Source organism: Synchiropus splendidus, chromosome 17 (genome assembly GCF_027744825.2).
Source record: "Synchiropus splendidus isolate RoL2022-P1 chromosome 17, RoL_Sspl_1.0, whole genome shotgun sequence".
NCBI lineage: Eukaryota > Metazoa > Chordata > Actinopteri > Syngnathiformes > Callionymidae > Synchiropus > Synchiropus splendidus.
In genome coordinates, this window is record NC_071350.1 from 14,245,444 (window position 1) to 14,268,867 (window position 23,424).

At 49.1% G+C, this 23,424-nt stretch overlaps 4 protein-coding genes, 1 long non-coding RNA gene and 2 other non-coding genes across 13 annotated transcripts; 5 read left to right on the forward strand and 2 right to left on the reverse strand.

The window, feature by feature from the left end:
- Positions 1-3,200: 3,200 nt before the first annotated feature.
- On the forward strand, positions 3,201-4,659 carry LOC128748767 (maternal B9.10 protein-like). 2 transcript variants are annotated; one of them, XM_053847742.1, is made up of 4 exons: positions 3,201-3,373; positions 3,743-3,880; positions 4,032-4,299; positions 4,437-4,659. In XM_053847742.1, the coding sequence occupies exons 1-4, from the start codon at positions 3,201-3,203 to the stop codon at positions 4,653-4,655; spliced, it is 798 nt and encodes a 265-aa protein (XP_053703717.1). In that variant the 3' UTR covers positions 4,656-4,659. The 2 variants fall into 2 exon arrangements, with proteins under 2 accessions (XP_053703717.1, XP_053703716.1); XM_053847741.1 differs by having other exon boundaries at positions 4,032-4,293.
- Positions 4,660-6,213: 1,554 nt separating this feature from the next.
- Positions 6,214-9,680, forward strand: LOC128748373 (heterogeneous nuclear ribonucleoprotein A/B-like). Its single transcript, XM_053847072.1, has 9 exons — positions 6,214-6,311; positions 7,201-7,373; positions 7,438-7,606; positions 8,027-8,185; positions 8,260-8,391; positions 8,474-8,567; positions 8,644-8,808; positions 8,881-8,965; positions 9,042-9,680. The coding sequence occupies exons 2-8, from the start codon at positions 7,225-7,227 to the stop codon at positions 8,949-8,951; spliced, it is 939 nt and encodes a 312-aa protein (XP_053703047.1). The 5' UTR covers positions 6,214-6,311; positions 7,201-7,224; the 3' UTR covers positions 8,952-8,965; positions 9,042-9,680.
- Positions 9,681-10,130: 450 nt separating this feature from the next.
- trnav-cac (transfer RNA valine (anticodon CAC)) lies at positions 10,131-10,203 on the forward strand. The gene has a single exon. It is a non-coding gene; the product is annotated as a tRNA-Val (tRNA).
- Positions 10,204-10,233: 30 nt separating this feature from the next.
- Positions 10,234-14,617, reverse strand: LOC128748329 (ATP-binding cassette subfamily G member 4-like). 6 transcript variants are annotated; one of them, XR_008412789.1, is made up of 14 exons: positions 14,151-14,617; positions 13,598-13,914; positions 13,470-13,520; positions 12,841-12,986; positions 12,652-12,775; positions 12,473-12,587; positions 12,264-12,403; positions 11,955-12,047; positions 11,718-11,886; positions 11,552-11,652; positions 11,199-11,357; positions 11,014-11,132; positions 10,583-10,947; positions 10,234-10,509 (listed from the first exon to the last, which is right to left on the reverse strand). XR_008412789.1 is itself a non-coding variant. In XM_053846993.1 (14 exons), exons 1-14 carry the CDS (start codon positions 14,464-14,466, stop codon positions 10,692-10,694), a joined length of 1,974 nt encoding a protein of 657 aa, XP_053702968.1. In that variant the 5' UTR covers positions 14,467-14,617; the 3' UTR covers positions 10,234-10,691. The 6 variants fall into 6 exon arrangements, 4 of the variants coding, with proteins under 4 accessions (XP_053702968.1, XP_053702966.1, XP_053702967.1 ...); XR_008412788.1 differs by having other exon boundaries at positions 10,568-10,947; XM_053846993.1 differs by having other exon boundaries at positions 10,234-10,947; positions 13,598-13,730; positions 13,797-13,914; positions 14,217-14,617.
- Positions 14,618-14,858: 241 nt separating this feature from the next.
- Positions 14,859-14,931, forward strand: trnav-cac (transfer RNA valine (anticodon CAC)). The gene has a single exon. It is a non-coding gene; the product is annotated as a tRNA-Val (tRNA).
- Positions 14,932-15,780: 849 nt separating this feature from the next.
- LOC128748461 (uncharacterized) lies at positions 15,781-22,276 on the reverse strand. Its single transcript, XR_008412798.1, has 3 exons — positions 20,954-22,276; positions 16,519-16,667; positions 15,781-16,394 (listed from the first exon to the last, which is right to left on the reverse strand). It is a non-coding gene; the product is annotated as an uncharacterized LOC128748461 (long non-coding RNA).
- On the forward strand, positions 19,617-21,428 carry LOC128748460 (cornifelin homolog B-like). Its single transcript, XM_053847281.1, has 4 exons — positions 19,617-19,715; positions 20,540-20,689; positions 20,765-20,919; positions 21,036-21,428. Exons 2-4 carry the CDS (start codon positions 20,584-20,586, stop codon positions 21,156-21,158), a joined length of 384 nt encoding a protein of 127 aa, XP_053703256.1. The 5' UTR covers positions 19,617-19,715; positions 20,540-20,583; the 3' UTR covers positions 21,159-21,428.
- Positions 22,277-23,424: the final 1,148 nt, after the last annotated feature.

Consider the following 23,424-nt stretch of genomic DNA (forward strand, 5'->3'; position numbering starts at 1 on the left):
TGGTCCTGTGAGATCAGCGCCTGCAGGAGCTCCCGGGGAGAAGTGTAGAACTTGCAGAAGTAGTCGAACAGTCTCCTCTTGGTCCTATCCACGCTTGACTTTTTGGAGCTGATGGTGATGTCTTCAAAGCGGGCGGTGTAGAGCTTGACTCTGCTGGAGAGGTTGTTGATGGCGGAGTCGGACTCCTCCTGCGACAGCCAGGTTTGAGCCTTCTCCTGGGTGAGAAGAAGCAACCCGACCAGCAGCAAGATGACGACCTCGTGCTTCTTGTCCAGCTCCGTCATCCGTGTGGGACTTAGTGGAGCCTCGGTGTCCACCTTCAGGCCGTCTTCTTGCGGAGGAGCCGCGTCAGGAGTGACGTCTGGTGTTCGGCTGTTATTGGGTTCCACTGAGACGTCCTCCACGACCGCCTCTGCCTGGTCGGGGTAACTCGCTGGAGGAGGTGACGGAGGGTTCTCTTGGACCGCGACTTCCTGATTCACTGCCTCTAAGACGCCACAGTCTTCCACACTGGGGTGTGTGTTGCGCTCAGACGTGTTGCTGGATTGCTGGAACCAGACCGGGCTGGTCACATCCGGGTTACAGGCGTAGGTGAAGTCGGTGATGTAGGAGAGTATGTGCATGATGTGCGCATCAGAAGACGTGTAGGTCACCTCGAAGATCCCCAGCTTCACACATAGCCGTCTCTTGTCCAGCTGCGCGGTCGCGACCGGGTGGGTGGCCTCGCACGCAGCCTTCATCAACAGCGGGCACTCGCACTTGCCCAGGTTCCAGCAACGCACCGTGCTGGCCAGCTGGTGGATCAGAACGTTGAGGGTGGGCAGAGGGATGCACTGGCATTCGCTGTTGAGCAGGTCGCAGCTGAGCACCGTCTTCGCCAGGTGGGTGTTGACCTTCTTGGTCACCTCTTCCGCCACCATGTGGATGAGAGCGTAGAAGCTGCTGCAGCCTTCGAACTTCTTCCGTTGACAGACCTTCACCAGATACTCCAGCAGGACCTTCTTCATGAGGACAGTGATGTCTTTCTTTTGGACACCGAAGAAGCACTTTTCCGGCGGCACCTTGTCGAACAGCTTCAGGGCTTTTTTGCACCAGTACGCCGTCAGCGGCGCCAGATTCTCGATGAGCGTGGAGCAGGACACTGGCACCAGCTGCAGACACGTCTGCGCCACCAGAGACGTACAGGCGTCGCCGAAACCGCCACGGTCCACCTTGTCCGGCGGCGCTTCCGCCACTTGCTTGAGCAGAGACCGCACGATGATGTCGAACGACGGGAACAAGGGGACTTTGACTACCGCGTGCACCATCAGCTGAGACTCGTCCATGATCACCTCTCTGGTCTGGATCCCCTCCACCGAATAATGTTCACTTTTGCACAGTCAGCAAAGAGCCTCAAATTGTCAGAAGACATGGAGAAAGATCTGAGTAAGGATCTAAGCTGCTCTTTAAATAATCTGGAGGGCGCTTTGATCAGGCTGCTCTGATGACATCACATGACGGTGGGTGATGAGAGACATCTAGAAACCTGGAGACCTTGTTGTCTCATCGCGGAAATCCAAAGACGGAAGTTCCCACTGCACCATATGATGTCGCTGTGGTGACGCGAACAGCTTTCTGAAACAACGGGCTGCTTCGTGTCCAGACAGAAGTTTGCCTGTGGGTTAGCCACAGCTAATGCTAGCTAGCTAGCATTGATGGCTGCAGTACCCTTTTCTGCTAGTCATTAATGAAGAAAAAACATACATTTGCAGAACGTGATTGTTTCTTTTGGTTTCTTTTACTGATCTGATTCAAAACTTCCTGTTCATGTTCAGGAAAGCTATCTAGGATGGCAGACTCAGGCAGACCAATAAGTTGAAATGCCATGGTTTTAATAATATTTCAATAGCTAAAAAAAGGTGTCCAGTTATGTACCATCAATGCTAGCTAGCTATCTAATGTTAGCCATGGCTAAACCACAGGCAATATGCAGTGGTACCTCGGTTTTCGAACGTCTCGGACTTCAAACAAATTGGAGTTCGACCAAAAATTTGGAGATTTTTTTGCTTCGGATTTCGAATGAAAATCCAGAACTTGAACGCCCCCGAATACAGCCGGAAGAAACATAACGTGCGTGGACCGATCAGCTGAGGCACGACGCGCTTTGTTATTGTGTATAACGCAGCCTCTGTATGCAGACGTGTCCCGTTAGCTACATTTACTGACTGTTTTTTATTCATATTGAGGTGTAAAACTGTCTCTGCACTGGACCGTGGTAGAGTGTCACAGGGGAGGTGCTGGAGCGCTCACTCCAGGGTTTGATGTCCTGTTGTGGGCTGGAGCTGGGACAGGGATGAGGCGAGTCTGGGACAGAGCTAAGTGACTTGGTTTATGACTTTGTCACAGCCAAACTGCACAGAAGCGCACATTCAGAGCTGGACACGCACCGGGCACCTCTTCACTTCTGGAGAGACGTCACTCACTCGGCAACCCCTCCCACATGCAGCGGCCACACACATAGAGGAACAGCCACCTGCAGCAGACACTCTACATTCACTCCTACAAAAGCCTCTTTTAAGGCTTGGAACGCATTATTTCTTCTTCCATTCATTGTAATGGGAAAAATCCATTCAGATTTCGAGCAATTCGCTTCTCGAACGGCTGTCTGGAACGGATTGTGGTCGAGAACTGAGGTAGCACTGTATTGGGTGAAAATCTCGACATGGGTGCACACTGCTTGAAGGAAGGCTCCGTTCTCTAAAGTGACTTGTCAAAACACATTGGACAGCGAGAGTCAGGAGACCTGATGTGGCCCCTGCGCCATACGTTTTGTGACTTGTATTCTCAAAATAAGATTTATAATTTATAATAAATTATAATATCTACTTTCTTTTGACTGCCAAATGCTTTGCAAAAAAATTAACCAAGGTTTATCACATGCTTTTAAACATTACATTCAAATATTTCAATATATATTATATATATATATTTTTTTTCTTTCTTTCTTTTCACGCCCGCTCATCAGGTAAGTGACCTCAGGTGTGCTCTCCAGCCTCACAGCTGATTTTCACTTCCATCAGCTTCCACTGGAACCTTCCACCTGCAGCACTTTTTTTTACTCCAGTGAGGCCTCAGGAACTTCTCTGCTGCAGTTCCTTTTAGCGGGTCGGTCTCAGTCGGACCTCCTTTTATCTTCAGTACTGGTTTTTAAGTGAGCGGAGATGAAGGAGGAGATCGCCGCCGCCGTCTTCTTCGTGGCGCGCCTGGTGAAGAGATACGGTTGTGTGGACAACGACAGCAGAGAACGCTTCGCTGCTGCTCTCACCTCGTCTCTCTTCGAGAACTACAAGAACCACTGGCACCCGAGCGTCCCGGCACGGGGTCAGGCCTACAGGTCAGTGAGGGGGGAAATGGTCCCAGACTTTCTTCAGGCTCAGATCTCCAGCACAAGTCTTCAGTCAGACCAGGATTCAGACAAATCTGACCATGAAAAGATCTTGAAAATCCTTGCTTTGTCAGGAATGTTGAATGTGAAGAAAGTACTTTTGACCACTGTTGCTATGAGCTTGGTTGACAAACTGAGGTTAGAGCCATGTTAAAATACTTCATTTTCAACTTAAGTCGTTCTTATTCTTCATACTCTGAGCAGGGTAAATGCAACTAGATTTATTTTTATCACTTTTTTTTTTTGCAAGAAATGGTGACCATTACGTGATAAAACTAACTTGTAATATAAACATTCACTCTCTTTCTGTTTCTTCAGGTGTCTACGGATGAACAGGGTCCAGCTTCAGGACCCGGTTCTGCTGCAGGCATGTGAACGGAGCTCAGTCCGTTACGAAGACCTGGGTCTGCCTCAGGAGCTGACGGTCTGGGTCGACCCAGGAGAGGTGTCCTGCCGGTGAGGATGGGCGAGAAGTGTGCTTCCTTTCTGTCCGGACACAAGTGGAACGTGCCCGGGACCAGGAGGAGGCCACTATCTGCCCACGGGAGGGAGAAACCACAAGACTCCCGGCTGTTATCTCAGTGACTTGTTCTCTGGATGGTTCCAGGTACGGGGAGCACGGAACCCCTTTCTGTGTGTCGCTGGTGGACGGGAGTCGCCGTGGGGATGGAGAGTTTCCTCGCCGCATCAATGACGCAGTGGAGCGAGCGAGTTTGGACGTCCAGTCTGGGAGCTCTTCAGATGAGGACGAGGGAGCCGACAACAGTCTGAGCAGCTGCGGCAGTTCACTGGCTTCATCTTTGGGGTCAACAACCAACCCCGAACCAAAAAGCATCCCGACCGTCAGCAACCCCAACAGTGTCTATAGGGTGAGGGCCACTTTTCTTTACCGTAACACCAGTTATTGCTTCAGATGACCGTCGGCTCTATGGTTATTGGCTCCACGCTTGACAGTATCTCTCTTATGGGAGTTCCGGACCCTGAATCTTTCTGGTGACCTGTCTTTCTCCAGTTCAGCGAGTTCGCTCCTGGAGCGCCTCAGACGTGGCTCAACCACCCGAAGAGGAAGACCTTTCCCGCCGACGCCTTCCCACCACAAGCGCCTCCACCAGCAGGAGGCGCTGCGCCGCAGTTCCCAGCCCAGAAACCCTTCAAACCTTACCGAGCCACTTTTACCTTTACTGGGCCCCGCGTGGACAAGTACCACTGGGTCAGCAAGTCCCGGTCGTAGCGGTCCCGAGTCACCTTCAGAAGGAAAAAAAAAAAAAGAATTGAGTCGTTTATTTGTATTTAAAATTTAATTGTAGATTTAAAATGCTGATCCAGCATGTTTTTAACTAAAAGCATATGACGTATTTTTATTGACGTTTTTAAACGGTGAATAAAGTAGCGTGGAAATGTCAAAAGAAATAAACGTGCTCGTGTTGTCTCAAACTTTTGTCTGTTGTGATGAAACGAATGTAAATAATGTGAAGCCTTTGGACTGTTTTCATAGTAATTGTCCCTGACGTGTCTGTTAAAATGTAAATACTCAAAACAAGGTTCAATAAAAGGTTTTGAAATTAACTTCCACGGTTTCGTTTTAATGGTGATGACGACGCATGCAAACCTAGTCAGACCCAGCCTGCACTCTGGCAGGGGAATATTTCCGCCTTATCAGCTTTAGAAAAACTCAACACAAAAGTAGCCTCCCTGGTTCCTGGAGGAACCAGCTACAGTATCTCCTCTCGCATGACTCCATGCTTTATTAAACTTCACAAAAAGGACAGTCGTCTCTATTTCTTGAGGAGCCTCAGGTCCTTCAACGTCTGCGGGACAATGCTGAGGACGTTTTATCAGTCGGTGGTGTCCAGTGCAATTCTGTTTGCTGGGGCAGCAGAGTAACGGTGGTGGATACTGACAGACTCATCCGCAAAGCTGGTGATGTGGTGGGGGTGAAACTGGACTCCTTGGAGACGGTTATGGAGAGAAGGACGCTCCTGAAACTAAGGAGCAACACCCTCCATGAGCTCCTGCTCCAATACAGGAGGCCATGGACCAACAGACTGAGACTACCCAACACAAAGACCGAGCGCCGCAGGAGCTCCTTTCTTCCTGTGGCAATAAAAACATTCAATTCATCTCTGAAAAAATCACGATGAAAGGTTCTTCTTGAACTGCATTTTCTTGCACATTGTTCACATGGTTTCTAAGCTCTTTAGCATACCTTTGTTTTTGCACTTAATAATATTATTTCTTTTTAATTTATTGTGATATGTTGAGTACAGAGCATGTTACGAACATAATTTCCCTTGGGATTAATGAAGTTTTTCTGATTTCAAAAGAATAAGTGAAAATCGTAAAGAATTTAAATTGTGGCTTTGTCTTCATCTACAATTGAGCGTTTTTGCCACTAAATCTGTTGTTGTGGGATATTTTCCGGTTCTATAAAAAGAAACATCGTCGTTGTTCTCAATAATTTATGCTTTACGAAATTAGAATCTATAAAAAAACGCCAGAAATAAAGCGTAACATTATGAGCGCGTTAACATTATTGTAGACTAATATACGAAGTTGATTGTTTCTAATATTTTCCTTTTTGGCGCTGTAACCGGTAAGAATTAAGCGCAGCGTTTTAATTCCAAGCAGAAATGAAATGTTTATTGACGACGCAGCAGCAACAGAAGCGTCTCCTCCCATCGAGAGCCCACAAAGGGAACGCTGTGATGACGTCAGCACGTACCTGAAACCGACCAATCGCGCAACGCTCTTGGCCGCCCATGTGACCGCAGCGTCCAATCACAGGCGCCGTCTGCTCGCTGCGAGGTCGTTTATATGTTGCCACGAGTTAGCGGCGAATTTGGAGAGAGTCCATTTTGAGCTTCGACTCCGGCATTTTCCTTTTAACGTAAGAGCTTGTGTTGGCCTTGCAGCTGGGTTTTTGGAGGAATATTCGTGAGCACCAATGCACGCGTTTTTATTCACCGCGTAATCACGCAGCTCCCTTTGAATTTGTTCTAGTCGTAGGTTTATTTCGCGAAGCTAGCAGTCGGCTATTAGCCGTGCAATGCTAACATAACGTATTGTCACGCAAGTGGAGCCGCAGGCTCGTGGAAGCGCGGTAATGTCGCTGGTAATTGTCATTAGAACGTTACTGAACCGAGGAACGCGCGGGTTTGTGTGAACCTGGGGGTGTTTTTATTGTCGTGTGTGTGTGGTGGTAATGTGTAGCGGGGCCTGCGCCGTGTCGCCAGCGGCTCGCTGGGTAGCGCCGTGCGTCTCGACACATGGTTCTACGAAGAGTAACTCTCGTTTTTACTCGCAAACAAACCATTATTTAACGCCACATGAAGCGTTTTCATCCTTCGAAGTTCGAGCGCTGCGTCTTTTATTGTGTCGGAAACGCAACAGATCGAGACGAGCGAACGCAGCCCTTTTTAAGTTTCGGTTTTTGTTGTCGTGAATCGGAGCCGGGGATGTTTATCCAGTAGTAACCGCGGTCTGAATTCTACTTAAACACTAGTGTTTTCTGTTTTAAGAACGCGGAAACATTTAACCGCCTTTTTGGACGAGGACGATTATTTTAGTGGCAAACGGCTTTCCGAGTCAACACTGCCCCCTCTGGTTCGGAGGTTTACCCGAATAATGAAACGGAACCTTCCGAACTGGCAACCAACAAATTTATCCGAAATATCACGTTTTTGCGTCGTTATTTTATAGTATATATTTGTAGTGGCACAGTGCTGTGTAATTGTTGGTACTCTGTTCTTGACTTTTAAATGTTCTCCTTCCCACAGTCTCTTAAATAACCCACCATCAACATGGCAGATAACGACAGTTTGTTCATGGAGACGTCGGAGCAGAACGGCGATGAGAACGGAGCGGAGCAGATGTGCGGCGGCGAGGAAGGCCAGGATAATGGCACAGAGGGGGGGAAGATCGACGCCAGCAAGGGAGAGGAGGACGCTGGGTAGGTTTGCCCTGGAAAGTCTTGTGAGGGACCCAGTGTGCTGACCTGCTCTTCTGTGCTGCAGGAAAATGTTTGTGGGCGGCCTCAGTTGGGACACGACTAAAAAGGACCTGAGGGATTACTTCTCCAAGTTTGGCGAGGTCTCAGACTGCACCATCAAAATGGACGTCGGCAGCGGCAAATCCCGAGGCTTTGGCTTTGTTCTCTTCAAAGACTCGGCCAGCGTTGACAAGGTGGGTCGTCCTCTGCTTATTGTGGTGGTTTGGGTCACTTGGAGCAGTGGAAATAGATGGCAACAGCTGAGGCAAACGTTTGTTTCTTGGTTGTGACTGTTTTGATTTCGGTACACTGATAATAGCGTAGATTTTTTTTGTTGTTGTAGTTGCTTGTGTTGTTCAGTGAAGACTTGAGGTTCCAAACTTCAGTGCTTATGTAGAGGGAAGGAGTGGTTGGTGCCCAGACCTTTGCTTTGTAAACAAATGGGAGATTTCATCCTGCTTTGTTGGGCCTTTTGCGTCTGAACTAGATATTGCAGAAGACAATATAAACGTTGAGGCTGGGTGGCTGCAGAGAGTTAAGGTTCTGCTTTCACTTCCGGTTGTTGGACACCAGCGAACTCATGTCTGAAGACGCCTTGCGTGTGTCTTTTGCAGGTTCTGGCCGTGTCCGAACACAAACTGGACGGGCGTCAGATCGACCCCAAGAAGGCCATGGCCATCAAGAAGGAGCCCATCAAGAAGATCTTTGTGGGAGGGCTGAACCCAGAAGCCCCAGAGGAAACCATCAGGGAACACTTTGCCACTTTTGGAGAGGTTGGTGCCGCGGAACACACAGGTTCTCTCCGTCAAAGTCCATCCAAGGTCAACAAATGCTTTCCTCTGCTCAGATTGAGGCCATTGAGCTTCCCACCGACCCCAAGTCCAAGAAGAGGAGGGGCTTCATCTTCGTCACTTTCAAGGACGAGGCCTGTGTGAAGAAGTGCCTGGAGAAGAAGTACCACACCATCCACGGAGGCCGAGTACGTCCGCTCGTGTTGCCGTCCGGTGGCCTGACTTGCGGCTCTTCCGTTGACTGTCTTTGTGGCTGTGCTCCGTCCTCAGTGTGAGCTGAAGGTCGCCCAGCCGAAGGAGGTCTACCAACAGCAGCAGCACTACGGCGGTGGACGTGGAGGCGGGTTCGGAGGCCGCGGCAGAGGTGAGTTGGGACTGCGACCACCCTGAGGTTCTGCTGTTGTTTACTGATGCTGTAACCTGCGGCTGCTCTGTTCCAGGTCAGGGCCAGGGATGGAACTCGGGCTACGGTGGTCCCGGCTACGGCGGTGGCTATGGAGGAGGCTACGGCGGCTATGGAGGTTATGGCGGCGGATACGGCGGAGGCTATGGCGGGGGCTACGGCGGCTACGACTACTATGGATATGGTCAGGGATACGACTACAGTGAGTGTTCAGTGGGAAGTCAGTTCCTTCTGCAGGTGGTCCCGATGTTCTGACACGGTCTCTGCTCCACAGATCAGGGCAGCCCCAGCTATGGAAAAACCCCCAGGAGGGGGTCGCACCAGACGAGCTACAGACCCTACTGATGATGTGACAGCAGGTAGGAGAGTCGGATCACTGCAGCCCGCTGTCGTGCTTGGCCTCACTCTGCCCCTCTGTGTGTGTGTGTGTGTCAGGACTACAGCGCTCCGGTGACGTGGACCCGCTGGACCTCCGGACCTGGACGACCTCTTTTATGACAGAAACCTTTTTGTACAGAAAAAAAAGATCACATAAACAAATGTAACTTTTCCATGTTGTTTTGTTTTTTTTTTTGTTTTTTTTTCTTTTCCTTCATTTATTTTTTAGGTTTTACTTTTCCCTTTGGTGTTTTTTTTCCCCTCCCTTCCACATTTCCAACATGGAAGTGTAATTTTTACTGTACTTTTTGGTACCTGTTTTGATTCTAATGTATTTGTGAGGGTTGTATTTTACATGTTTGCCGTCTTTACAGCTGCAAACGCTCAAAGCTGTAGAGAAGTTTTTTTTTGTTTGTTTGTTTTTTGTTTTGGACAATAAACAGTTTTCAGTAATTTTTGTTTTGATGCTTGTAGACTCTGGATGATGATGATGGCTCGACCTCTGAGGATGAATTTGACCGAACAAAAGCCGGCGACGACTCTCGTGCTCGCCCTCGTCTGTTTTGTCGGCTTGTTTTCGTTGAAAGTGCTTTTTTTATTTTTGATCATGGAGTTTCTGCTTCGTTGTTCTGGTTCGACTTCGGGCTTCTGAAGTCTTTAGATCTGGAAAACTGATAATAAACATTCACGTTTGTACTTTTGTCTCTTTATTCTGACCAGTTTGCTTCATAGAGAACAGATTTGTGACATGAAATTTGGATGGCAATATCGGACTGAAAAACCTAAACTGGCTTTTAATGTGGGACTCAAAAACTGGTCAATGCAAAATGTTATTTTTACTCCGGTGTTTCTTGAATCGCTGCGTCATTTTTTCCTTTTTTAAACCTTATGATCCCTTAGACATCAAGAAAAACGTGAATTTATACAATATAGTTACGAGGAGCTGTGTGATTCATTGACCGTTTTCGTGACAAAATTCGAGGCGTGGCTGTGGCATGACAACTCGTGATGGCGGAATGGGCGCCACAAACTCGTGTATGATGTCAGCGCCTGAACATAAAGAATCACACATAAAAGCGGTTGCGTGACGTCTAGACGAAATTGTGCCCAGTATTATATGGTTTTCCGGTCACTGTTGTGACGTGTGTTTTCGTAGTGTAGTGGTTATCACGTTCGCCTCACACGCGAAAGGTCCCCGGTTCGAAACCGGGCGGAAACAAAAATGTCTTTTATTAAAAGGTGTGATTTATTCAAAATTCTTTACAATAAAAACAGAACAAAATAATAATTTAAAGGCTGCAAACTGAGACAACAAACTGCTGGGATATTTGGGTCGCAGTCTGAACTTTAGCAGAACCAGCTCTTGAGAAGATGGTACTTTCCTCCGTCTGACCTTGGACCTGCAAATGAGTTACTATGTCTGCTCAGGCCTCCAGTGTGCTTCACTCCCGCCATTGTGCTGCACCTGTAACTTCTCTGTCTCACGCACACTCAGCCACACTCCCTTCACTCAGCATTCCTCCATCTGTAAATAACTTCTTTATTAGTACAGTATTAATACTGTATAATAAATGCACAATTACCATGAGTCCCCTGACCTCAGGCGGTTCTCAAGACAGGAATGGAACTGAACCATGGAAGGAGTCACCCATTTACATCGTGAATACATTATAGGTGGCGCCGACGTCTGGTACTTGTCCTGTGTTCTCAGGATTTCGTTGGAGAACACGACGAGAGGTATCGCTCAGACTTGACCTTGTAGTGGAGGACGACGAAGGTCGCCAGGCGCAGGACCACGAAGAAAATGCCCAGCGAAACAAAGTCTATGAAGAGCTCAGCGTCGTCCACGTCCAGGAGCTTGATGATCTCTTCAGGGTCCGTGAACCTACAGAATGCGTCTGGACACTCCAGCTTTGAGCGGTTCATCCCGTAGATGGTGAGGATCACTCCTTCGAAGCTGTACCTGGAGCAAAGACGAATCCATCAGACGTGTTCATGACGGGTCATGACGTGACATTCTGCCTCATACCTGACGTACGACATGTAGGAGCTCCACTGAAGGTAGATGGGTATGGTGTTAAAGTTGATGAAGTATCCAGAGAAGAGCAGCACAGGGATGGTGGTGATGGGCCCAACGAAAGTTGCCACCTATCCGCAGGGCAAAGGGTGGGAGTCATGCAGTGATATACCCAAAGCACACGACCTGGCATGTACCTGAAGGGAAGCAGAGGCAGCACCAACCAGCATCCCAAGAGACTGGGAAACCAGAGCGGTGCAGATGGACAAGGTGACGAACAGGAGGAAGCGAATGGCGTCGACAGGCTGCCCGGTCATCCAGTAGACAATGCTGCAGTAGATCAGGGGGCACATGACCTGAAAGACCAGACTGTTACACCGAAGAAGGGAGACACCTTAATTCCACCAGACGCTTAGAGGCTGGTGATTCATGTGAGTAAACAGGGGGTCGGGCTGCTAGCTAAAGCTCAATCCTGGGCAGAAAACGCCACATCAGGGTTTGATTCTTGCAGTCCTGATGAGGTAGCCATGTGCACGCTGGTGAAGCTCACCTGAAAGGGGATGTCAGCCATGGTCTTCGCCAGATAGTAGGCCTTCAGGCTGTACCAGTAGTTCAGATGCTCCCTGAGGAACACAGACATCTCCAGAGGAACTGCGGAAGAGGGGCGAGTACGATGAAAGGTAAGTCAAACATGAGAGGGATCTCTTCGGACTCACAGGTCAGCACAGTTGTCATGAGGGCCCCAAACATGAGGAAGAGCAAAGAGAAGTAGAGGAAGCCGGTGTTGTAAAAGGCTTTGTTGGCATCGTTGCCGATGTTCAGGTAGAGCAGGCCGATCAGCAACCCCATGCCGATATGGGAGCCAAGTCTGAGTTTGGTGAGCACCTGGCAACAGAGCGGGATCATCTGTCAGGTACAGTAGCGGCTCTCCCTGTTGCCTGATAAATTCCTACCTGATCTCGCCAGATGCTTATGAAGCTCCTCTTGAAGAGAATGAGGAACTGTGTCAGCGAGCTGGTGGCGAACGTGTTCTTCTCCTCTGTGTCCTGCAGTTTCAGACGGAAGATTTTAGTTGGACAAAAAAAACAAGAAACATCTACCCTTCCCCGGTGTGCGTGAAGGTCTTGCCCGGAGGACCTGAAAGAACATGTGAACCCACCCTCTTGTTCAAGCACCACAGTGACATCCGAAGGTAGGGAATCAAATTCCCCTGATCACAGATGTGTCCTACCCCGCGAAAGGCGTTCAGACAGCCAACTCACCGTCGGGCATGTGGGCACACCGATGGTGGAACTTTTTCTACCACTCAGGGTCTCATTTCCATCTCCACACCTTCCTGCTTTAATCGCTTCACTCAGAACCGACGTCAGGTTCCCGTGCTCCCCCGACGCTACTTCAATCACTGAATCAGAGCCGAGCAGAAGGAGTTTTAACTGAGCGCAAGAAACAGACGGAGCAGCGGAAAACACACCAAAGTCAGCGGGATTGTGGTAGGTGGGGCAACACAGATTAAAAGTCCTTAAATAGGGGATGAGGTTTGTGACTCTGCCTTTGTAGATGCACTGCCCCCGACTGAGGATGTAGAGCTGCGAAAGGAAAACAGACATAAATCCACAAACCTCCACCAACACCACAGACGACCTAGCATACCTTGTCAAACAGCTCGAACAGTTTGCCACTGGGTTGGTGGATGGTACAGATGATGGTTCGTCCTCCCAGTGCGAGAGAACGCATCAGTGACACCACCTGGTAGGAAGACGCACTGTCCAAGCCGCTACGTAGAAACACAGGAATCACGTTGGTCTTAATTGCGCTGAGAGACGGCGAAAGGAATGTTACCTGGTGGGTTCATCGAAGAACATGACTGGAGGGTTGTTGACCAGCTCCAGACCGATGGCAAGACGTTTGCACTGACCACCAGAGAGTAAGCTAGTCCTTGTGCCCGCACAGTCGAGAAGTCCCAAAGCCAGTAAGATCTCATTTACCTGCGTGTGGAAGCCGGAGTGCAAGGGGACAGGGTTACCTTCATGTCATTTGAGTCTCCCTGCTTAGTTCTGGGGAGCAGGAGAAGCAAGTGGCTGGTGCGACTAGTGTTGAATCCGGAGGCAAGGTCCTTGATCCTCGGCTAAATGATATGCAATGTAACATACCGCCTTGAAAAGAGGTCGACAGATCAGACTCTTGTGCTGGTTTGTTGGGTTTGATCCCTCAGCCACTCTTGGACTCAGCATCTCTGACCGGGCTCGTATCCTTCTACAGCTGGTTACTTCTTCTTACAAGCAGCGGACACCCTGTTTCCTGCTCTACAGCTGACTATGGGTATTGACCCTGAGCGTCCTTCATCCTCTCCTGCTCCACATGGACCTTCTCCTCACCTACCCCCCTTCATCTCTAGCCTACCCCACACCACCCTCTGTCCTGCAACTCACTCCAGTTTTAAATAGACCTCTTTATTGGGGCTCACTCACCAGGACTTTCTTCATGTCTCTAGTCTTACTGAGCTTCAAATTGGCCGAGACCTGCAACAACACACGTGACATCATCATCTAAAGGACTGAGGTACTGCTGCTCACAAGCCTTTCGACTATCATTGTACCATCATGGCTTCTCTCGCAGTCAGGTTCATGAGCAATATGTCCTGCTGCATGATGTAACATGACATTTTCCTGAAGGCCCGAAGATCTCGAGGGGCTCCGTTCACCAGGATCTCACCCTTCATTCCAACCTCCCTGCAGAAGAACCACATACAGAGAGCTTGGACCATCTCCAGCCATTGGTCCTCACAATAACCTGACCTGTATCCTGCCAAAAGATTCATCAGCGTGGACTTCCCGGAGCCAGAGGGACCCATGATTCCCGTCATTTCTCCACTACAGAATCTTCCTGAGATGCTGTTCAGTAACGCTTTGTAACCTGCACCAACAGAAGATGGAGAGAGATATTCCAGACCAGGCTGGGTTTTGGTCGCCTCTTCGCGCCTGTACACATTCTGTTGGTCAAACATGTCTGCCTGTGTGAAGCACCACAACAAGGTTCCGCATAACGTAACAAGGTCTTATGGAACAATTCACGATACTTGCAGCACACAAGTGTGTGATTATGTTTGCTGCTCCTCAACTATCAACAACCTAAGTAGAGGGTCTCCCAACCTTTGGTGACGTGACCTGCCTCGGAGCTCGGGCGAGAAATTAGCCCTTTGGTGCGATGGGCCTTACCGGTCCTCCTCCAGCAGGGACCCTCCTGGACCAGGTAGGACAGGTTGCTGAACTCCAGGTTCACCGTTGAACGTTGAGGCAGGTGGGAGAGAAGCTGCACCGTCACCACGTTCTGGACCTTCTTGGAAGAGGATGTCCGTGCCTGGCTTTCAGCAGTCGACTGCTGGCTACTGAGGCTGCGCGAGTTGCCCTCCAGGCCGCTGTTGGTGGAGACGGGCCGCAGCTCCACTGAGTTTCTATGTGTTGCCATTGTGCAGGCAGAAGAGGATGAAAAGTGGGGGGCGACTTTTGCAGGACCCTGAGGAGACGTGCAAATTCCAGCGATCCAGTGAAAGCAATCCGGATGAAGACGGTCGGCAATGGATTTCACAGTTTGTGTTATATTGCAGAGGGGAACATGAGGCTGAGAAATATAATGTCAGCTAATCCACACCTTCCTTTATTGCATCAGTCTTTACATCAGAGTCACACGCAAATGCTTTGCTCTCAGGCTTTTTTTGACCAACTCCAATGCAGACGTATGTCGTGACCGACAGTGACCCCAGACGTTGTAAACATCTAAAAAGGTCACTTCCTGCCTGTTGTCACGGTGTTCTTTTAACAACAAGGCTAAAGCCGCAGACCTTCTGTCCAGTGTCGACAGTTTCCGTAGTGTAGTGGTTATCACGTTCGCCTCACACGCGAAAGGTCCCCGGTTCGAAACCGGGCGGAAACACTCTTTTTTTTTCCCCCACTGAATTTAGGAACCCGGTTCAACATTTTGAGTGTCAGAAATGTTTTGAAACTGGAAATAAAAAACAATTCTGGGCGCGGTTCTACAGCGGCGTACTTTTCAGATTTTCTTTCACGTAATAAAACTAGTGGTTTTGAAATGATCCACATCGTGAGATTGATTTCTCTCTCTCTCTCTCTCTCTCTCTCTCTCTCTATATATATATATATATATATATATATATATATATATACCTGTAAAAAAAAACAACCCAAAGCATTACTATATTACCATTACATTACTATATTTACAAGAATTAAACGTCTATGGTTAACATTACATCAAGACGCCAAAAGAGGGCGACATTGAGTAAATGAATTTATTATTATTATTATTTTCGAAGTTGCTACCGAATCGCAAAGGCACAGTTGCTATATTATATAATAATATAACAAGAGATGCTCAGTCTTTTTCTAATGACTTTGATATAATTGGCACAAAAAAAAATATTTCCACGTTTCATTTGTCTCTTGGATCTTATTTTGGAGCCAGGTTTCAATGGACCTGAATTGAATCAGCAGTTGCTTTTTGCTCTCTCTGCGTTTTATCCAGGACAGCAGGAGGTTTGTTACGAATGAGAACCTTGGAGCTGTTAACTTCAGCTGCTGCCCCCATGACCTCGCCTCAGACGGACACACACAATACTAAGTTAAGCCACAAGTGGGCGACATTAACAGACAGATTTTTACTTGTTCTGAGCTCTTAAGACCTCAGCAGAAGCTGGTCCTCGTGTTACGGCACTGCAGTTATAAAACTTCATGTGAAACGTAAAAGATTATTTGGAATGTTTCTTTATTTGGACACAAAAACACAGAAGTGAATAAACTGGAATGAAATGAGGCTGGAATAAAACATGTATGGTTCAGTGATGTTCAATCAAATGAATTCCTAATTAAAAAGCAAAAATGTAAGATAAAATAAAAGAAAAAGTGATTGACAAAAAGGACATTGTTGCAAAACAAAGAATGAATATAAATGGTGATGAAGTCAAAAGCCTACTGAGGTCACGGGTCCAGTTGGACACAGAATTGTGCTGAGTCAGCGTTTGGTCCTCTACATCTCAGCGATGGTGGGCAGAAGCGGCGCTTTCAGCCGGCGCCTGTTCCGGCAGGCGGACCGACACCCGGAAGTCCAGACTATCACAACACCAGCGGCATCACTGGGCTGCTGTTTGGTCTGGACAGTCCTCCTGGGGACCCCCCTGCTGGACCCCAGGTCACTCAACTGGACTTCAACCCGCTGTGGCGGCTGGATTCTGTCCCTGCTCCTGTCCCCAGCAGGGCTCGGGCCGGAACTGTGTTTCGTCCATCCGCCCCTGAGGAGCCGGGCCGCCGTGAGGAACGGGTCCGGATCTGTGTGGCTCTGTTTGAGGGAGCAAGGCGGTTGTCTGTTTCCCAGCTCCATGTCTGAGAGACACACGAGTCAGGGGGGTCTTTCCAGAGGAGCAAACAGGAAGCAGTGAAAACAGTAAAACTAGAAATGATGACTTAACACCGAGGAAAGCAGAAGACAGAGCAGCAGTCAAGTTACCAGATCATCTGTGAGTGGTCCTTCCTCCTCCACGGCTCCCTCTCTCTCTCTCCCTCTGCTGTTCATCTTCAGCTCTTTATAGAAGGAAGTCCTCCCTCAGATCGGGGGGTTGATGGGGGTGGGGTGGGGGTTCTGCGTACCCACGTGTTCTGGGAAAGACACAAGTCAACTAATCTGTTAATCCCATGACCTTTGACCCAGCTGGTCCAAGTACAGTTCTCTGTCTGCGCTGACCCATTCCAGACCAGCCATGTGACTGGCCCGGCTCGTTTTGCAAACGTGTACACGTGAGCCGGCGGAATGCCGAGCGGGAAAGTCTGGAAGGTGAGTTGGGAAGTAGGAAAGACATGTTCCGGGATGGGTTTCCTCTGAGCAGAAGTGCCCACCTGCACAGCACCTTGGATCAGGTGGCTGGTTCTTGATACCTGAAGGTCCATCAGAGGGGCACGAGGGTCAGGAGACTCAGACTCTGTCAGTCCAGTGATGAGGTCTTATTGGGCCGTCTAAGCGTGTCGCTTCACGTCAGGCCCAGCTGAGCGCGGGGGGGCACTTGGCTGGGCGCCACTCTATTAAGTTTGGAAACCCGCTCGGCCGCCTGGTGAACTTCAGCCAGAAACACTTTCACAACCCCAAGGTTTTCCTGGACCAGACCCCGATTCTGGTCCTCGGAATTTCAAGTCGGGACTAAACCAACTCAACTAAAACGGTGTCTCTGAAACGGTGATACGTCAGTTTCAGGAAACAAAACCTCTGTTGCCAACGGAACCTGCAAAAAAACTGCATTCAGTCTAGAGGAGGGACTGCAACTTCTTAAATTTCTTCTCTCTTAACACGGCAACATGGCTCCAACAAAATGAATTTCTGGATTTGCAGACTGTATTACTGATGTGAAAGGTGGTAAAAGCCCAGGAATTCTGGAATTCCCATCGATATCCACATCATTCTTAAGGATAAGCAACAATGAACCGGACCTCAAAAAACCCTTATATGCAGATGACGCTCTGTTGTGCTCCGACCTGAGAGACCTGGCCAGAGCTAGTGACATGGATGTGGCACCATCGTGTCTTCAGCAGAACAAGAGGCACTAGCGCAGTCACCGAGCTTATAAAAAGGAGAGCGTGCCCCTGACAATGTTGAGTCAATACGACTGCTCTTCCAGAATGTTTCTTCAGTCATTTCCATTATCCTCCATCACGAACCTTCTATCAAGCACACAACGGTGTTATGCAAAGGATAAAACACAGGAGACACAGTGTATCATATGTGGGAGTGTCCACAAGTCATTTGGCTTCAGAACTGTGAAGTCAGGAACGTGGCTCCGCGGCATCGAACATGTCAGCATGTCGCTCAACCGTGGCCCAGCGCGGCTCCTGGTGGAGCGGCTTCTTATGTGGCCTTGGAGAGTCTGTTATCAAAGGTATTTTGGATGGAAAAAGACAATAAGACGTCACTGAGTCTGGCTGCTCAGCATTGTGCACCTGAAACTCCTCGCCTTCCCAAATGTGTTTTGGACTTGAGTGGCTCGCGGCATCAGCTCAAGAGCCCGAGTCAGGGACCAGAGCCCCGCTGGATATCTGGGTCGAAGTCCGGGCTGGCAGAGCAAACCCTGCGTCACGGCTCAGCGGTTGCACAGTCGCGTGTTGACCGTTGATCCTGATCTCCAGGTCTGAACCATAATCTCTGACGGGGTCCTGACCTCAGACCCAAATATGAGTTCATATTTAAGTGGGTCATGAGCCGATATCACAGCTGCTGACTCAGCGGTGTGCAGAAAGTGGGGCATAGATTTCTACGGTGGCCCCAAAGGGCAAAAGACAACGCAAAAGAAAAGTACGACAACGAAGCAAAAAGCACATTTACAAAAACAAAATCGAAATCGCAATCCCCGGAGCAGAAACACACTTACAAATACAGAATCGCAATTAAATGTATTTTCGTTTTGGAGGTTGCCATTTTGTTTCTGTAAATATGCTTTTCGGTTTGCAGTCGTACTTTTCTTTTGTGCTAGTCGTTCGCCCTTCGGGGCCACCGTAGGTTTCAGACAGATGAAGGCCGAGAGGGAGAAAGTTCCGGTCCGTCTTGGATGAAACAAGTCAGTGGGGCTGGTGTCCTTGCTGCGCCTCTGCTCTCACACTCTTCACCTTCATGTCCTCATTCACTCCAACACTCTCTCTCCTCTCCAGGTGTGTGGCCTCCCAAACTTGGTCTCCAAACTTCCCCACGCATCCCTCCGAGCGACTGGTTCCTGATCTTGTCACAGTCACGTCACTCCCAATGAGAACCTCGACTCAAACTTCTGGGTTTTCTTACCCAAATATCACGTCTCTGTGAGTAAAGACTTTTCCACCAGGAGGCGCTCCCCACCCCACTGCTTCCAGAGCCTTCCACTCTGGTTTCCAACTTTGTTTTGGCTGAACCTGACTTTGAACCCTGACCCCGATAACCAGCTGAACCAGAGTCAGCTCCTTTGTTACATTAAACTTCCAGTCACTGACAATGAAACAATGCTTCTGTAAACATCTCTATTTCCTGGAGGAATTCTTCATAATGCTGACTCATCTTAGTCACGGTGACAGCTCAGGTGATGATGATGTTGACGCAGAGGCATTTAGAGTCTTTGTTGGGAGCTCAGCAGTCAAGGGTGAGGCAGATCACTGGACCAAAAGGCCTTCATAAAACAGATATTTAACGTAACACTCAACACCGGTTCAGCCGGTCGAGAGCAGCGGCGGGAAGCTCAGGAATAAACCTGAATAACACACAGTGACTCTGGCAAAATAAAGAGCCGAGGTTTTCGGGCAGGAAGTGACCTTTCATTCATGAGAATAACGGTGGGTTTGTTAGGGGCTACAGCGCCACACCTGGTCACACGGATGGGAATCCAGGGATCTGATTGGCTCAGCGAGCGTTGTCGCTGCTCACTGTGAGAATGAATGAGACGGGAACGCATGTGAGCATGTGACCAGCTGATGAAGTCGCTGCCGTAATTATTCTTATGATCCAAAGAGAGTTTGAAGCGTCGCCCCTGGCAACACCGTCCTCCTTAGCATCAACAACGTTTCCGTGTTTCCATCCTGGCGGACAGGTTCGTCCAGTTTCACTAATCTGCAGGAATTTCTGATCTCATGAGGAGTCCGCTGTGACCAGACACACACTCCGCTGCTGCTCCTCACACCTCAGGACCGAACCACCAACAGGTAGGAAAACTCCGTTTGTCAATGAAATGTTTTCAGCTTTTTGATGACTCGTCACTTTCACATGTTATTGACTGTGGAAAGAATGCGTAACTGAGACTCGACTTTTAGAAAGACTTTCACTCTCAAAACATTATCGCCACAGAAATCAGCTGAAACACGTGTCACCGCTGGTTCACTTTCACTTCCCGCTGCTGCTGTCCAGCACCCCACACTGAGACTTGTCAGTGTGTTGTTGCCGTCAGGGAACGTAGATTCCGCCGCCACACGATTCTCAATGAAACCACCAACTGGCTACTGTCTCTCCGCTTCACACTGGAGCTAAATATATCGCTTGGATTCCTCGGCGGGTTTGTCACTCTCCACACGACTGTGAAGGCAGTGGACCCTGCAGCGCTTGTTTGTTGACTTTACTGGACTTTATTTTTGGAGGCATCGATGTTGAACTCTGTGTCGAGTGGATGGGTCGCGGCTGAAACTGCCATTATGTAACACACACGGTCATCACACAGTCAGATAACAGGCTTCATGGTCCCTGATGACTGCAGCCAGGAGTTTAAGTATCTCGGGGAATCGCTCAGCAGCAACTAAACATGAGCTCAGCCAGATGATAAATTAGCTTCCACCTTGATCTCCACTCTTAATAGACGTGATCATGGCAGAGCATCTCAGGCGTGTTGGTCGAACAGCACCTCAAACTGGGGCGGTCCAATAAGGGCAGGGGAAGGCTCCTGATACTACAGTGTCCACCACAGTTGTGTTGTTTCACAGTGACTGGCAGTGTGTATTTCTCCAAGTGTTTTACTGCTGTGTGTCTACCGGAGCAGACTTTGGCGCCCTCTGCAGCGAGAGACAGCGACTACACGACGTCATGTCCAGTAAGATGGTGGTCCAGCAGCCGCAGGCGCTGATGGTGAACCGGGAGTCTCAAGAATGGGGGTCTGGGATCTGTGACTGCTGTGAAGACGTGCCAGAGTGTGAGTGGTTCAACTGCCACTTTCACACCACCTGGAATTCATGTTAAAAATATCTTTTTTTGTGTGTCTTTTTAGGCTGTTTTGCTTTCTGGTGTTGTCCGTGCTTCGCCTGCATGGTCTCCAAACGGTACGGCGAGTGTTTGTGTCTGCCGCTGATCGACATGTGGGGCTTCATCCCGCCGGCCAACATGGCCATGAGGGTCTCCATGAGGGAACGCTACGGCATCAGGGTAAGACCCGGTCCGCTGCGGCGACATCACGTACCTCTTTGTTCTAGACCCATCAGATGTTCTCCTCCCCTGCGCCGCTTCTGACCTGCGCCTCTGTGGAACCTCCTGTGTTTCAGGGCACCATGTGCCGGGACTGCTTGTGCGCCGGCTTCTGCACGGTCTGCTCCTGGTGCCAGATGTCCAGAGAGATGAAGAGAAGAAACATTCAAGTTGTCATGGTCAACGCCAAAAACACATGAGCCGCTTCATCGTCTCGTCGACTACTTCAGGAACTCATCTGTGACCTATGACCTTTCAAGAAAAATCCACTTCGGCTTGATGGGAAACGGACATGCAAACACCCTCTTATCTGATCTTCTTCCTCGCCTTCAATCGCATCAATAGCAGAGTCAAAATGGAGAAAGCCTTTGAATGCACCGTCGTGATCTGGCTATTTTTGGATCAATAAAACATGCTTTTGTCCTTTTGATTAAATAAACCACTGCACTGAAATGAAAGTAAGACTCTGCCTGTTTGTTTTCAGATACCAACTCAACAGGTCGATAATAAATGCACTTCAAAACAAAGAGTTTATCAGACACAAAATAGGCAAAAAATTACTGTGAAATGATGTAGACGTTTTAAAATCCAACTTAATGCAGCAACAGAACAGGCGGTGAGACACAGCACGTACACTAGAGAGCGCCACACTCTGCGTAAAACACTCGCACCAGCCAGACAAGTTCCTGGTTACTTGGGGTCAAACGGAACCGTGTCAAATAATACACAGCGCAGGACTCCACTTGGTCATTCATGATCACTGTCAGGGACAAGACAAGCGGAGGAAAGACGCAAGTGATGGTGTGTTTCTCACCGGTGACGTGCACTCGCCGGATCAATATGACTTCAGCAGCTTCACTCATCTCCAGATTGACAGCGCACATGGCCGAGGTGCAGCAGCGCATGCCGCCACGCTCCGAATCAGCAACGTGAACGAAGCGCACGCTCTCCGATAGTGAACCACCGTCCCGCCGCGTTTTGTCAAATGACTTTTCAATAAACCTAGCTGCTGGTTCCGGTCCACTTGCAGCGGCCGCCATCCCGCCCGCGACTCCGCCGGCGCACTTGGCCCCGGTGTTCACTGTAAACTGCTCGGTGGGTTGTTTTTAATGGGATTATAATGACAGTTATGGTTTGCAAGAATTGATGTTTGTGACTTTTACGAGGTGCGAGAGGAGGGGGCGGGGCCCGGCGGCTCATAAAGGCCGCAGGAATGTTAATTGGTGGAGGCCACTGCTGCCCTCTTTGTTCTGCGCGCTCATACTGGGCTTCTGTTGCGCCCGTTAAAGGCCAAAGAACTGATTTAAAATCTGTGACTCCGAACCCGCGCGCCCCCAGAAACACTCCCTGACACACACGCGCTCCCTCCTCCCATTCTTCTGCGGGTTTCCTTCCCTCTCCTGAAGAAACCCACCCTCTCTTCATTTCCTCCTTCAGGTAGTGGACCCTGACCCCGCCCTCCTCCTCCCCCCCGCTGGGTTTGATCCAGTGTTGGGGGAGTAATTTCATCACTTTTTTCCCCTCTGCTTCTCTTGTGACCACACGGACGACGTGGGAGGTTTTCAACATCTGAAACACAGCGAGTGTGAGCGAAGTTTTACCTCAATGTTGTTGGTGAAACATCTCCAGCGCTTCATTTAGACTGGTTTAAAAGCACTCAAACACAAGCTAGTATGTCGCAAGGATACATACAGTGCCTCACCGTCACTGCTGCCTTGTTCATCCATGTGTGACCACTGCATCTTATTCGTCCTCTTCACCTTATTCCTTTAAGGGAGGCAGGAGCCTATCCTAGATACTTTGGTTGAGAGACAGGGGACACCCTCACACTCTCAATTACGGAATATTACTATACGTTTTTGGACTGTGGGAGGAAACTGGAGTGCCCGGCGAACACACAAACTCATGTCATGGAAACATAAATCAATAAATACAAAATTACTGAGCCATTTTTGACCCTCATTATTTATCTATTTGTCTGCCATTTTTTTCCTAATTTTATTAAAATATTCCTGGTAAAAATAGGTAATTGATTCATATTTGTTTCCCCCTCATATACACATCGACTTATATCGACAACAACAGGGTTGGTTTCCCACCACAGCATGGTACACTGGAGTGTAACATATTGCATGGAGTAACACAGCCTTGTCTTGATATGTACAGCAGTGGATTGACACCTGAGTTGTCTACTCATCCGTACCTGCGAGCGCGAGCACACCACCCCCAGGATGGATGTGAACCTGCAGCACCTGAGAGCCCTCAGTCGCGGAGACTCCATCAGTCTCTCCACGGTTTCCTGGGGAAGTGTTTCCTTTAAAAGACAAGGTTGGAGTTGCCGGGGTGTCGGCTGATAACGTGGCAGGTTAAGATGAGGCGAGAGGGGGAGGCGTAGCCGACACACGCTATCAGGCCGCGGGCCTCCGAGCAAACAAACAACCCCTGACCTCTCCAAACAACGGCAGC

Excerpts from the sequence above, each read along its gene's own strand:
- LOC128748767 (XM_053847742.1), top strand. The coding sequence starts at position 3,201 with ATGAAGGAGGAGATCGCCGCCGCCGTCTTCTTCGTGGCGCGCCTGGTG. Across the intron at positions 3,881-4,031 it reads CCAGGAGAGGTGTCCTGCCG|GTACGGGGAGCACGGAACCC; the intron begins GTGAGGATGGGC and ends GGATGGTTCCAG. Across the intron at positions 4,300-4,436 it reads ACAGTGTCTATAGGGTGAGG|TTCAGCGAGTTCGCTCCTGG; the intron begins GCCACTTTTCTT and ends GTCTTTCTCCAG.
- LOC128748373 (XM_053847072.1), top strand. The coding sequence starts at position 7,225 with ATGGCAGATAACGACAGTTTGTTCATGGAGACGTCGGAGCAGAACGGC. Across the intron at positions 7,607-8,026 it reads ACTCGGCCAGCGTTGACAAG|GTTCTGGCCGTGTCCGAACA; the intron begins GTGGGTCGTCCT and ends TGTCTTTTGCAG. Across the intron at positions 8,186-8,259 it reads ACTTTGCCACTTTTGGAGAG|ATTGAGGCCATTGAGCTTCC; the intron begins GTTGGTGCCGCG and ends TCCTCTGCTCAG.
- LOC128748329 (XM_053846990.1), bottom strand. The coding sequence starts at position 14,466 with ATGGCAACACATAGAAACTCAGTGGAGCTGCGGCCCGTCTCCACCAAC. Across the intron at positions 12,987-13,469 it reads GAGACATGAAGAAAGTCCTG|GTAAATGAGATCTTACTGGC; the intron begins GTGAGTGAGCCC and ends TTCCACACGCAG. Across the intron at positions 12,588-12,651 it reads TGTTCGAGCTGTTTGACAAG|CTCTACATCCTCAGTCGGGG; the intron begins GTATGCTAGGTC and ends TTCCTTTCGCAG.
- LOC128748460 (XM_053847281.1), top strand. The coding sequence starts at position 20,584 with ATGTCCAGTAAGATGGTGGTCCAGCAGCCGCAGGCGCTGATGGTGAAC. Across the intron at positions 20,690-20,764 it reads CTGTGAAGACGTGCCAGAGT|GCTGTTTTGCTTTCTGGTGT; the intron begins GTGAGTGGTTCA and ends GTGTCTTTTTAG. Across the intron at positions 20,920-21,035 it reads GGGAACGCTACGGCATCAGG|GGCACCATGTGCCGGGACTG; the intron begins GTAAGACCCGGT and ends CCTGTGTTTCAG.